At 37.4% G+C, this 14,591-nt stretch overlaps 1 protein-coding gene across 5 annotated transcripts in view; it reads left to right on the forward strand.

Annotated features, from left to right (window-relative positions):
• The window catches only part of LOC131040382 (probable pre-mRNA-splicing factor ATP-dependent RNA helicase DEAH9), a 229,780-nt gene that overhangs the window by 124,869 nt on the left and 90,320 nt on the right, over positions 1 to 14,591 (forward strand). For all 5 annotated transcript variants that reach the window (XM_057973290.2, XM_057973287.2, XM_057973289.2 and 2 more), the window contains exon 10: positions 245 to 347. In XM_057973290.2, coding sequence (XP_057829273.2) covers positions 245 to 347 — 103 coding nt within the window. The remainder of the gene's footprint in view (positions 1 to 244; positions 348 to 14,591) is intronic.

Consider the following 14,591-nt stretch of genomic DNA (forward strand, 5'->3'; position numbering starts at 1 on the left):
GTCATTATCATGCAAGATAAAAGATCCCTGTTTGTCTGATTTTGTGTAGCCTAGAAAATGCATGAATTCTATTATGTGAGGCAAAACCCTTTTGGCAGTTGCATTAAGGTCAAATATGTTTTTCCTTTATTGTTTGCCAAATTGCAACTGTTTGGTGGAGGAAGATTCCCTTTTCAACATTTGATGACTGTGAATTTATGTTTCATTGGTTCTAACTCATAGTATCTACTGTATTGGACTATAGGAGCCCCTTGGAGATATTTTGGTTTTCTTGACAGGCCAAGACGATGTTGATGCAGCTGTTCAGCTAATAACTGAAGAAGCTCAAAAAGCAGATAGCTCATCAGGTTGGGATGTCATTTGGCTCTCAATTGCTATTTTTTTATTTATTGAAAATCAAAATCTATTTTTAAAATGTTCAATACAAATTTAATTATGTAATTTGAAATGCTATTTATCTAGCCATCAACGTGGAGAAAATATACGCTAATGGCAGAGCTCAAGCTTGGATCTTCAGCTGATTCGCCACTTCTCCATTGATGGGGGATAGCTTGGCAATGGGAGATTGACATAAGAAATGGCTCTTTTGGTAGTCAATTGTTTCTTGTTGTAGTGGATCACTTATGCAAGTTCTCTTCATGCCTTCTGATTGGTCAAAAGTTCTTCAATTGATTCAATGTGATTAACCAGGTTCTGATGGCTCTTTTGCAGTAGTTCTAATCAGTCCATTTGTTTGTAAAGACAATTATGAATAGCCATTTGTGTGTCCCTTAAGAACTGAACATTAGTGACTAGCCACTAAATGCACCTCTGATGTACCGCTTGTTATTCTTTTTTGGCATAAATAAATACGAATGTCAGTATCTTTGGCATTCATCTTGTTTTCAGGGTAGGCATTAGGGTCAGTAGAATTTAGTTCGACATAAGGTAAACTTCATTGGTAGTTGTAGTGTTATCACCATTAAAATGAAGAGCAAATAGATTTTGAACCTTAATAGCAGTTTGAATGGAGTAGAAACAAGTACCAATATAAGGAAGAAGAAATAACCACTTTCCCTTCTTTCTAGGGGATAATCCTTCTCAATTAAAAAAAAGATGCTTGGAAATATGTAAATCACATATTTCATACAGGCTTATTACTCGCTGTTCTTGACAATTTAGTGCACTTATTTGTTCAAACTGCTATGACCTGTTTTTATAATTTATACTACTAGATCAACATAAGAACACCACCAGCTGTTAACAGGTCCAGAGATTGGAAAGTATGACATGTTTTTATAATTTATACTACTAGATTGATGCTGGAAAGCTAAGTCACCAGGTTCGAATTCAAATTCGAAGTTCGACAGCTTTGAAATTCGAATGAGGTTCGATGCGGAAAAAATTCAAAATGTATAAAATTTGAATTAAATTCGCCATATGTAATTTTTTAAAATTTTTAATAAATATATTAAACAAAATTATAAATTTATAAATTAACATTATAAAGTATAAACTATTCATTAACCTAAAAAAAATTAAATAAACAACATTATCAAATAATAAACCTAAAAAAATATTAAATAAACAACATTATAAATTTATAAACATTAAATAAACAGCATTATAAACATTATAAATATATAATAAACCTAAAAAAATATTAAATAAACAACATTATTAAATAAATAATAATAAAATTTATAATAAACATTATTAAATTGTTTATAAAAATATATAATATAAAATTACAAACTATTAATATAAAATTATAAATTTTTAAACATTATAAACATTACAAATAAATAATAAACCTAAAAAAAGTTAATTATAATGTTGTTTAATTAATAAACCTAAAATAAAAAAAATAAAAACAGAGAAGCCGAAGCCTACCTGTGCAGCAATGGTTGTCGTGTGCAGGTCAACCATGGGCGACGTCGGGTCGGGGTAGCACTGGCTGTGGCTCGTGGTTGCAACTCCGTCCGTGGCGGGTAGCAATGGTCGTCACTGCAACTCCGTCTGTGGCGACTGGAACTAGTGTGTGGCGTCTGTGACTCCAACTTTGTCCATGGCCGCCGTATTTATAAAACAAACCCGACGAAACCCTAAAACGCGCAAAAAAAACATGCAAAAAAAAGCTTTTCGCCAGCCCTAATTTTTTATTCGAATTTAGTCGAATTTTTAGGGAATGTTTGAAGTTCGGCGAATTTCGAACTTCAAGGTTCAAATTCGGCCGAACTTGGTGACTTAGCTGGAAAGTATGGGTTTGGTGTCAAATTGAACTTTGGTGGTGCGTTGAGCGGTAACCCTGGCATAATTGGAGAAGGGTATTTACTGCATAATGAGGAGGGGGCTTTCTTGTTTTGGAGCTCTTGATATCTTGGCTATAAAACTAACAAAAGCAGATAAATGGGAGGCTTTAATTCCTGGTTTGCATATGGCATAAGGCGGGATATCAAGATATTGAGATAGGAAACTCCATGGAGTGAAATGGATTGAAAAGAGAACATAGCCCACATTGGTGATTGACAACATATTTTGAAGAAGTGCTTTCTTGGATAAGAAGGTTTGATGTGATGGGTTTTAGTCATTGTTTTCGTGAACAAAATTAGGTTGCCAATATCTTAGCGAACGAGGGGATAGATTGCCCAACTTCAAATGCCATTGAAGGGGTTGATGAAATGGAATGTGAAGGTCTATCTATGATAATAGAAAAAGATAAAAGGATTATATGTTAATAAAAGCCTAATATACCTACCCAAATTTTTTATTCCTATGTAATGTCTCCTTTTTTTTGACCTTGGAGAACAATTAAATGATTAAAGTTAAGTTGTCAAAAATAAATAAATTTAAAGGCGACTAATTTAAATTATTTAAAAAGGTCATAAAAATAATTAATTTATTAAATATTAAATATTCCTAAGTTTCTTGGGATTATTTTTTATATTTAATTGATTAAATGTTGAACCTTGGTTATTGTAATAAGTGACTTTATTTTAGAATTTTATAAAGTGGGTCACTTTATGAGTGAGAATATACAAATATTATAAATTCAGTTATGAGCAAAAAGAATTGAATATTTAAAACATGATTTTAATAATTGATATTCCAAAAAGTTCCTGGAGAGTTTACAAAGGAGATTTGAAAGCTCATTTGCTCATTCTTGACTTGTTATTTTCTTAGAGATCTTTGAGAGCTCTTGTTTTCGGTTTAGCGAAGCCTTGGACAAAAACCCTTGGGATTCTTGGTTGATTGGACAAAAACCCATCTCAACCAACCTCGGTATCATAGGTGTATTTAGTGGATTGAAGTTCCAAGGTTTGGTGATGCTAAATGGTATATCATTTTTACAAGTTTTGGGAACTTGTTCTAAATGGAAGATTTCATTGATAAATTTGTAGGGTTTGTATACAAATACAAATTTATGAGATTTAGGAGCAAGATTGCGGTATGCCATTTTCTGCAGATTATTTTTCTCCGATTTCAAGGTGAAGAATCGGATGCAAATCTAATACAAGCATGGGTGACAAGATTTAGATGCCATTGCAAACAGATAATTGACAGTGTTTGGTGATAAGAGTTTATGTTGTTTGGGCGATTGTTATTGATTATTAGCTGTGACCATAGAAACGGAACTTGGACTCGACGCGGAGTCGGCAAGGGTGACTCAACTTAAGACTTGGTAAAAAACTCAACTAGGACTTGTCAAAGTGAAAAACCCAAGAAACTTACAATTTTTTAAGGATTTTAAACTTGTTTCCCGCACCCTTTATAAAATAAACCTTAAATACACAATAACATCAATAGAAGCCAATTTGATCACATACACAAGTATTCATAGATCGCATTAGTTTAAATGCAAATTGTAGTTGAAGGAAATTTTAAACATGGATATATAAATAGTGTCAAATGTATTCCAAAACTCATGGAATATGAAATCCATGACATCAAATGTTCCACACAAATATCAAAACAACTACAAGTCAAGGGCTTAGAGGAGCCTGCATAATTCCTACAAAGGTGTCTAAGGTAGGTCATGGATGATTCAATAGCCATAGCCTCTGCCTGTGACTCCATTCCACCCTCACCAAAATCAGATGTGTCTGTGTTTGGCTCTACTCGTGCTCTGACCTCCTCCTCTGCCATGGCTATAGCTTTAGCCTCTCTATCTACCTTGTTGATCCAATCAAGGTCCTCGTCATTAAAGACAGGATCCGTAGCCTCCGTGATCCACTCAGATTTTGGATCGACCTTCTCTAGCATGATTGGGGTGGTGTCATGGTCCAAAACTTGTCTTTGTGTAAGATGGAGGTTGTAATGAACAAAGACTAGATCATTCAACCTCTCCACAAACAGTCTATTGCGCCTCTTGGAGTGTATGTGCTCAAACATACTCCAATTGCGCTCACAATTGAAAGCACTGCATGGTTGGCTCAAAATACAAATAGCTATCTACTGAAAATTTGGTGTTTTAGGGCCAAACATCTGCCACCATCTATCTGAGATGAGACAAAGAAAAAAAATCAGTCTCATTTAATAATAAATTGAATAATATGTAATAAAAATTATGCTCTTAAAATATATTTTTACCTAGCTGCATCTTTGTCCGATTCTCTTTGCAAAGCTGATGAGAGTAGATCTCCCCTTATGCATTAGAAAAGGCCTCTAGCTCGTGGATTATAGTGCTACTATGACCAGGCGACATTCGCTCTATCATTGAGTAGAGCCCATTAAGAACCTCTTTATCCGCCTTGAAATCAAGGCGGAAATGGAATGTTGGTTTGAGGTAATAAGTGACTGCATGAAGGGGTTTGTGGATCTAGACTTGCCATCTCCTATCAATGATATCTCAAATGGGATGATACTTACTCTCATCTCCTCCATAGACAGATCTGATGGCCTCCTTGGCCCTATCCACACCCTCATATATGTAGCCCAATGCAGGCTTCTCCCCATTAGCAACTCGTAGGAGAACTACCAAGGGCTCAATGAGCTGTAAATATTCTAAAACATTATCTAATATCGGGTAACTTAAGTGTGAATGAAAATAAGCAAATAAAATAAAAATTAAAACATAATGTAGAATTTATAAAAATTTTACCTTCACAATCTCAACACAAGGGGCTCAAAACTCTGGCTCATCACAAATACAATCTGCCACATAATTCCCTACAATGGTTGTAGCATAGGATGAGGAAGTCCACTCCTCACCAACAAACATACACCTGAAAGCTGCCTTACATCGAATTACGAATTGCAATGTGATGAAATCGGTGGCAAATCTAGTGATTCCAAGATGAGCCAACTCCTTCTGCCCCATGTATTGCCTCATTAGGCAAAGGACCTATGAATGATTGTATACAAATTTACAAAAAAAAATTGCCTTCTGTACACATGTCTTGATCCATGGAATCTTGCCAATATCCTCCAACATGAGGTCAATGCAATGGGCGGCTCCTGGAGACCAAAATATAGATGGGTGCCTCTCCATCAAAAGTTTATCTACAACAACATAATTTGCTGCATTATTGGTCACCACTTGTACTACATTCTCCTTGCCCACCTCATGTATGACCTCCTCTATAGCCTCACATAGGAAAGTGGCATTTTTTGAATGTGCAAACGCATCAATGGACTTCAAGAACATGGTACCATTTTGAATGTGCAAATTCATCAATGGACTTCAAGAACATGGTACCACATGAAATTTGAAAACAAAGCAAAAACAATGATCATTCAATAAATCTTAAATTAAAAATAGTAATCACTAAATCAAATTCAAATTATTCAATCGCCTGCAGAAGAAACAAGGAAATTCAGGAGCGTCCTGTTTCTCCTATCGGTCTAACCATCGGTCATGATGGTGCAACCCTTCTTTGCTCCATATCTTGCGCTAGTCCTCTAATGTGGCTTTTACATGAGCCATCGAATCTGTCAAAATTGGGTCACTTAAGTCAGATTCAGAAGGGGCTTTGAACCCCGCCGCACAAATAGTGATGGCATCAACCATGCTCTGCCAATAAGGAGACTTGTCACAAATAAATTAAATAAGATAATTATGCCCAATAAAAATTCATTAGACAAAGCAAATTGTAAATATTAAAAAGTTAAAACAATTAAATAAAATGGAATTACCTGGCTGCAAAGAATGGAATGGTGCAATAGTACCAAAATCTCTCAATTGCACGTCTAGCTGCATTGTGTACCTCCGTGTTTCAACCCATGCTCTCAAGCGACAGTTGAGCACCAAGAGTAGTTTGTTGCTCAAAGTATGAATCCATCCTAGATTTACAAACTCTGGGACCAATGCTAACACTCCCACTACAACTAGCACTAGCACTAGTAGAAGCAATAGTACTTGCCCTAGGACGATATGGAGGCATGGAAGAAGCCTCTCCAACACAACCAATGATAGTCAACTCCTCCCTTTGCCTCTTCATTTATTTTTGAGCTTCAAATGTTTCAAGTTGCACTTGGCACTCATGAATGGCCTCAGGAAGTGCTTTGTTGCAAGGATCAACATCATGGCCCCATATGCCAACAATGTGGTATTTCAATCTATTCAGGCCTCCATGAAAGATGGTTTTGCAATATTTACATTTTGTCTCTCCCTTTTTGTCTGGGAAAATATTCGGTGTGTTTCCAAGTTGGATCTCTTCTACTCAGGGTTGTTCTAGGAATAGGAGTAAAAGTAGACATTGTGAAAAACATGGTTTTAAAAAGTTGAAGGTTGCTGGAATAAGACACAATTATAAAAAAATTAACATTTGTGCATTTTAAATTATAAACTAATACAAAAGAAACGGTTTAATAGAGATGTGCTAGAAAAAACAATGTAATAGAATTTCTATTCATTTTCTTTCAAAGAAATCAGCAAACTCTACAATGTACATTGTTTTTTCTTTTTCAAAACATAAAGAAATCAGCAAACCATACAATGTACATTGTTTTTTTTTTCCTCAAAACCACATCTTGAAAAAGAAAACAATGTACATTGTAGGGTTTGCTGATTTGTTTGAAAGAAAATGAATAGAAAATTAGAAATGTTTTAAAAAAAAACAATGTAAATTTTGCTTTAAAAACACCATTAAAACCAAAAAAATCAATCTTACCTCTTAGAACGAGGTTGAAATGAAATGCAACCTCTTTTTAATCCTTTACAACAAGCTCTTGATGCGCCAAATGTAAGTATTACACTGCCCTAATGTGATTTGGTGAAGAAATTTTTCTCTTCCTCCTTGCTGGTTGCCTTACTATGCACTCTTGTTTTTCCTCACAACTCTCTTTTCCTCCTATTTTTCCAATACAATGAAATGAGTTCTCTTTTAGGGTTGAGGAGGCAATATAAGTAAAAAAAAAAAACTTAAAACATCTTTATTTTTATTTTTATGGTTTAATATTGGCTTGACGTTGTCGAGTCCGGGCGTCGGGACTTGTCAAGTCTGGGCTGGGTCGGTGAGTCCTTGGACTCGCCCAAGACTCGGACGAGCTCAAACTTGGGCCCCTGGGACTCGCCCAGGGTCATCCGACTCGGGACTCTCCAACTCATGGCGAGCTCTGGCTGTGACTTGAATAAGTTGGGCTTGGTGTTTGGAATAGGGACACCATTGTGTGGAGATTTATTGAGATTAACACCCAATTGCTAGACAAGCTGCCTACCCATGGCTGGGCGTTCAATGTGTATGATTGGGCATGAAAGAGAGGGACAAGTTCAAGACATTTGAAGGGTATATAGCTGGCCGCTACTATTTTTGTAGAATTTTAGTGATTTATTAGAGTCTAACAAGAGATTGGGAAATCATGATTGTCTTGGAACCCCATACCTTGCTGGCGGAGGTTTGATCACAGTCTTAGGCAGGCTGAAAGAGTAGTGTGGAACATCTGGAATATTAAATACCTCCTATGTTGGGTGATGAGCAACAACTGTGTAAGGGTGTGACCTTGGTATTTCCAAAGAGGTCAGAGAATCAAATCAAATTTATTTCTGTGCATGTTATTCATAACAACAGTTGTATGATCCACGTCTCTCTTATTTCAATGTGTATTGATTGCATATTAAACATTGGGTGTGATGCTTCAATTATGTAAATGAATATGAATGATCATGGCAATAAGCTTGTGTTGCAAAGACCTTGCTAAATCAATATAGCAGTGGCAAGCATATATCCCATGAAATTACATTCCATTCCAGCTGTTTGACAAAATGCATATCCATTTAACATTGGGGAAAGAGAAATTTTGGCATAGGAAATTGGCTCAGGTCATTACTGTGGTATCAAAGCTGGTGGTCTTGCCAGCCTATGGGAGTTTAATCCTTTTGTTGCAGATTTGGCACCCAAATTTCAGTACTTTGCATGTTAATTTGAGATTTGCATGTCAGTATGGAAGGTGTTTTTAATTTTATCTCAAAAAAATATTTCAGCTAGAGAAAATCAGATCAGGTGTCCATTTTCAAAACATTTTTATTGTTCATTTAAGTGTTTCAAGCTTAGAAATTTACAAAAAGAAAAAGAAATGGGAAAAGCCTTTGTACTTGACCATTGTAAAAGCATCTTGCTGTTCTTATTTGATATATATAACAAAGATAGTTGTTACTGGGTTTTTCTCCCTCAAGTTGGAGGGTTTTCCCAGGGTATATGCTGTGCAAATTTTATTAAATTATCTTACATCTGCTTACCCTAAAATCTGATCATAAATAACATGGTATCAGAGCGGGTTTAAGAAGATCTTGATCAGATTTCTCTAAAGCAACGAAGTTCTCTACTCTTCTTATCCTAAGGAGTAATTCTTAGCAATCGAAAATGGTGAACAGACTCAAGGTTGAGGATAGGCTTGAAGGTGCATCAAGCTTCACTTCGTGGAAATATAGAGTCCTTATTGCCCTAGAAGAAAATGATCTTCTTGAGTTCGTAGAAAAGGATGAAATATCTGAACCAGCTGATGAAGTTGAGAAACTTCAAATAAAGAAGAATGGCATAAAGGCCAAGAAGATCTTGATTGATTTGGTGAAGGATCATTTAGTGCCACTTATTTCCAAGATGACAACTGCTAGAGATATGTTCAAAACCTTGAAGGACTTTATGAGATCAACAACACTAGTAGAGTCTACCCTTGCTCTAAGGCAACAACTTCATCAAATCAAAATGGGGAAAGGAGAAATAGTCATATCATTCTTCATGAAGATTACTGAGCTGAGGGATCAATTATGCGCCATTGGAGATCAAGTTGGAGATAAAGATCTAGTCATGTTGGCATTGAATGGTCTCCCTCAATCTTGGGAACCATTTATTCAAAGTATTAGTGATCCAAATTGCCCAAGTTTGATCGTCTTCGTGCAGATTGTATCCAAGAAGAATCTAGGTTGGCTGCAAGAGGAAACGGCCGAAGCTCTCACAATGAAGACAATCATGTTCTAGCCACTCAAACTACAAAGAAGAAAGGAAGAGATGGGAGAAAAGGCAACTTCAAGAGAAACAAAGATAGAAGATCAGATTCTGCACTTGATTCTAAGAAGAAGAAAGACCTCTCCCACATCCAACAAGTATGGCCTCTATGCAAGAGATTGTTTGACAAGGTCAAAGCAACATGCTTATATGGCGGATGTTGGTGAAGTATCTTCTCAAAAGGAATCTAGAAACAACAAAGAAGGGTTTCTATTCATGTCTGCTCTATCAAGCAATGTCCCAACCAACACCAACACTTGGTTGATTGATAGTGGCGCTTCTCGACACATCACGGGTTATAAGGAACATCTTTCAGATTTGGTGGAAAGGAAGACTAATCTTCAAGTGATAATTGGAGATGATGCATGCTACTCCATGGAAGGTTCTAGAGCTATCTTTCTCAACTTAGAATCTGGCATCCCCCTCCATCTAAGTGATGTCTTGTTCGTGCTAGGAATCAAGAGGAACCTTGTATCCGTTTCAACCTTGGAAGACAAAGGTTATCAAGTTGCATTTTGAGAAGGGAAAGTTCTTGCTTGGCCAAAGAACTCTAGCATATGACAACACGTGTGATTGGCAACTAGCATGAGAGTCTGTACAAGCTTTCCATCCGTCAAGTTCAAGCACTTCTACATAACTCTTCCAGTTCTAGCGAGCTATGGCATAGAAGACTTGCTCATTTGCATTACAGGGCCCTTCCATCATTGGAGAAAATGGTTAAAGGTATACCTAAGCTCAGCCATGAGCATGATGGCACTTGTAAAGGTTGTGCCATGTGTAAAAATACTAAGTCCATTTCATAATAGTGAAAGTAGGTCAAAAGAAATATTAGATCTTGTACATTCTGATTTATGCGGTCCAATGTCAATGGCATCCCTAAGTGGACTTTTGTATTATGTAATTTTCATAGATGATTACTCTAGGAAGACTTGGATTTACTTTTTGAGGTGTAAAGAGTCTGAAGAAGTCTTAGATAGATTCAAAGAGTTTAAGGCTCAAGTAGAAAACTTGTCTAAAAAGAGGATCAAAGTCTTAAGGTCTGATAATGGAGGTGAATAAATTCCGCAAGCTTTCGTAATTTCTGCATTGAGGCAGGAATTAAGAGGGAGTTTTGTGTTCCTTACAACCCACAACAAAATGAGGTTGCAGAAAGAAAGAACAAGTACATAGTTGAAGCAGCTAAAGCCATGATTCATGACCAAGACCTACAAACCTTTCTTTGGGCAGAAGCTTCTAGTACAACAGTTATTTTCAAAATAGGTGTCCCCATCGGATATTGCAAAATATGACTCCAGAAGAAGCTTTTACAGGGGTTAAACCTGAAGTCAACCATTTGAGAATCTTTGGTTGTCCAGTGTATGTTCATGTACCTAAAGATAAAAGAACCAAGTTAGAACCTTCTGGCAAGAGAGGAATATTTGTGGGCTACAGTGAAACTTCAAAAGCCTACATGATTTACATTCTAGGTCAGAAATAGGTAGAGGTTAGCAGAGATGTTACATTTGAAGAAGATGTTGCATTCAGAAGATCTAAAGGTTCATGCATGTAGATAGATAATGAAGATCAGGAGACTCCTCAAGATATGGACGTTGATCATACTCCTGAGATTCAGAGGGAGTCTACTGAACCAATAGAGCCTATTGATCCAATTGAGCCCTTGGAACCTACTGATGGTCTTGGAGACATTGTCATAAGTCGGAAGAGACCTCTTTGGGCTAAGAAAACTACGTAGGAGGCATAAAAGTTTGCAGCTCCTAAAGGCACATTCAGAGAAAGCAAAAGACCTTAGAAGTTTTCAAGCTATGATGCTTTAATGAGTGATATCATTGAATCTAAACCTTCCAGTGTTGAGGAAGCTTCAAGTCAGCATGTATGGAGAGATGCTATGGATGAAGAATATCAATCTATTATCAAGAATGATGTCTAGGACATTGTTCTGAGAGCTGAAGGAAAATCAACTGTGTCTTCCAAATGGCTTTTCAAGATCAAGCATGCAGCTGATGGAAGTATTGAAAAGTACAAAGCAAGATTTGTGGCTAGAGGATTCTCTTAGAAAGAGGGAATAGATTATGAGGAGACATTTGCTATGGTTGCTCGGTATACATCCATCATAACTATCATTGCCATTGCAGCAGCAAAGGGATGGAAGCTACATCAGATGGATGTGAAGACAACATTCCTTAATGATGTGATCGAAGAGGAAGTTTACATTGAACAACTCGGTGGTTTTGTGATTCATGGGAAGGAGTCTCATGTTTGCAGACTAAAGAAGGCTTTGTATGGCCTTAAGAAGGCTCCTCATGCTTGGTATGAGAGGATTGATCGATACATGATGGGCTTGGGGTTCTTCAAGAATGATGCAGATTCAAATCTCTACTTCAAGGTAATTGATGGCGAGGCTTTTATATTGGTTCTTTATGTTAATGATTTTTTTATTACTAGAGAAGATCATCTCATTGACAAATGTAAGGAGTTAACTTCCAAGTTTGAAATGAAGGACCTAGGCCTTATACATTACTTTCTAGGATTGGAGGTATGGCAAAGACCCAATGAAATTATTTTAAGTCAAGGGAAATATACCATAGATATCTTGAAGGGATTTGGAATGATGGACTGCAAGTCCATGTCTTCACCTATGGAGACTAATTTTGAAGAAGTTGAGTGAGTCTGCAGCTAGTTCACATTTGGTAGATCCTACCATGTACAAACAATTGATTGGTTCATTGATGTATCTAGTCAATACTAGACCTGACATTTGCTATGCAGTGAGTGCTCTCAGTCAGTTTATGTGTGAACCAAGACATATTCATCTAGTTGCAGAAAAACATATATTGAGGTACTTGCGTGGTACTGTAGGATATGGGTTGAGATATACTTCTAGTGCAGATTTGAATCTACAAGGTTACACTGATTCTGATTGGGTTGGTAGTATAATTGACAAAAAGAGCACATTTGGTTGTTGCTTCAATTTGGGGTCTGCTATGATTTCTTGGTGTAGTAGGAAGCAATCTTTAGTGGCACTGAGCACCGCAGAGGCAGAGTATATTGCAGCATCTGTGGCAGCTCGAGAAGCAGTGTGGCTTCGGAAGCTCCTTGCAGGATTGTTTGGACAATTGATAGAGCCTAGTGTCATTCACTATGACAATCAAAGTTGTGTGAAGCTTTCTGTCAATCCTATGTTTCATGACAGAACAAAACATGTGGAGATCAAATACCACTACATTTGAGATATGGTTCTAAGGAAAGCCATTCAGCTAAAGTACATTAGCACTGTCAAGCAATCAATTGATATTCTCACCAAGCCACTTGCCAAGGTGAAGTTTGTGCATTTTCGAGATAAACTTGGAATTGTAGAGAGTGAAGCCCTTGCTGAGAGGGAGTCTCAACATCAATAATTTCTTGAGATGTACTTTAATGCATTCTTCTTTGTGAGAGAGAAGTTTGAGGTGCGAGCCCTTGTTAATGCATTCTTCTCTGTGAGAGAGAAGTTTGAGGTGCAAGCCCTTGTTAATGCATTCTTCTCTGTGAGAGAGAAGTTTGAGGTGCAAACCCTTGTTAATGCATTCTTCTCTGTGAGAGAGAAGTTTGAGGTGAAAGCCCTTGTTCCATCCTCTAGGAGCAGCCATGGTGGATGTCATATTGAGAGACTGCATTACAACATCACTTGTGTTTGTTCACCCTCTGGGAGTAGCCATGGTGAACGTCATGATGAGATGACGACATCACGTTGAGTGACTCCGTGATGGGCACTTGTGTACATATTCATTTTGATACATGGGAGTAGACATCAAGAAAAACTAAATTTCTACCTCCTGAGTGGATCTGGATAGTGCCCTTACCAACAACTGTGTACTCTTCTCCTCCTCCGAAGATGACTGAATCTGAGAATGGTTCAAATTTCGTGAACCAATCCCGATGATGAGTAAAATGCCGCGAGGCCCCTGAATCAATATACCAAGAAGAAGAGTGTATTGGATCTGCTATTCTCTTGGCCATAAAAGCATAAAATGCAGATTCTTTCTGCTCAGAGTGCTCTGCGACGTTTGCCTTTTGTTGAGACCCTCCCTACTTCTTTTGTTCATAAGCCAAATGAATTCGACACTCAGCCTTCATGTGACCAAACTTCTGACAATAATTGCACTAAACGTTCTTCTTCTTGCTGTCCTGAGAAAAACCATAGCCTTTCGGCTGAGAAGATTGAGCCTTCCCTTTGTTCTTAGCAGAAGATTTGGCAGAGAACGCTTGCTCAGTGAAGGTGGGACTGGTACTCCTTCCAAATTGTTGGCGCCACCGATCTTGCTGTAAAAGCTTGTTACAAAGATCGGAAAATTTCAAATTGACGTCAGTGGAAGTGATATTCAGCTTTTCGATGAAATGCTCATAAGATTTGGGCAAACTCTTCAGTGTGATGACGACCATGTCCTCTTCCTCCATTGTGTGACCAATCGCCTCAAGTTGGTCACGGATGTCCTTGATCTTTGTCAAGTGATCTTGCATAGGTGTCCTTTAGTCCATCATAATCGAAAAGAGCATTTTCTTCAGAAAGAATGCTCAGCTCTTGTCAGAAGTTTCATGGAGACTCTTCAGATGATCCCATATCTCCTTCGTTGTTTTGTCGGACAGTACCTGAGGTAATTGCTCATCGGTGACGGAGAGTTTGATGAGCATGACTGCTTCCCGGTTGCGTTCATCCCATTTGTCTTGATCTTTTCCGGCAGTGTTTGGACGTTGAGACGTTCCTAGAACAACTACATCAAGACATCGGTACTCAAAAATCATCAACATACGCTGCTTCCAAGTATTGTAATTGGTGGTCGTTGAACTTTTGGCTGGTTTTGAGCATTATATTTGTCAGAGATGCCATCACGTACCTTGAGGTCGAATTGGTGAAGGCACGAATGCACGAAAACCACAGGATTAAAATAGAGAGTTTTTAGAAACAAATTCTGCAAGTCGGATTCAGAGGCAAAAATTGAAACCCTAGCATGGTTTTCGAGGCAGAATGTTTTCGAAAGACCCGAACATATATGACAACAACCCAGTTCAGATCTCGAAAAACCCACAAAGATTCTGCAAATAAAAAAAAAATCTGAATTGAAACAAAGGATAATCTCAAAACCCTAGCACAGTTTTCGAGGTAAAATTTTTGATTGACCTAGAAAAATCCAA

This window comes from Cryptomeria japonica, chromosome 7 (assembly GCF_030272615.1).
Source record: "Cryptomeria japonica chromosome 7, Sugi_1.0, whole genome shotgun sequence".
NCBI classification, from domain to species: Eukaryota; Viridiplantae; Streptophyta; class Pinopsida; order Cupressales; family Cupressaceae; genus Cryptomeria; species Cryptomeria japonica.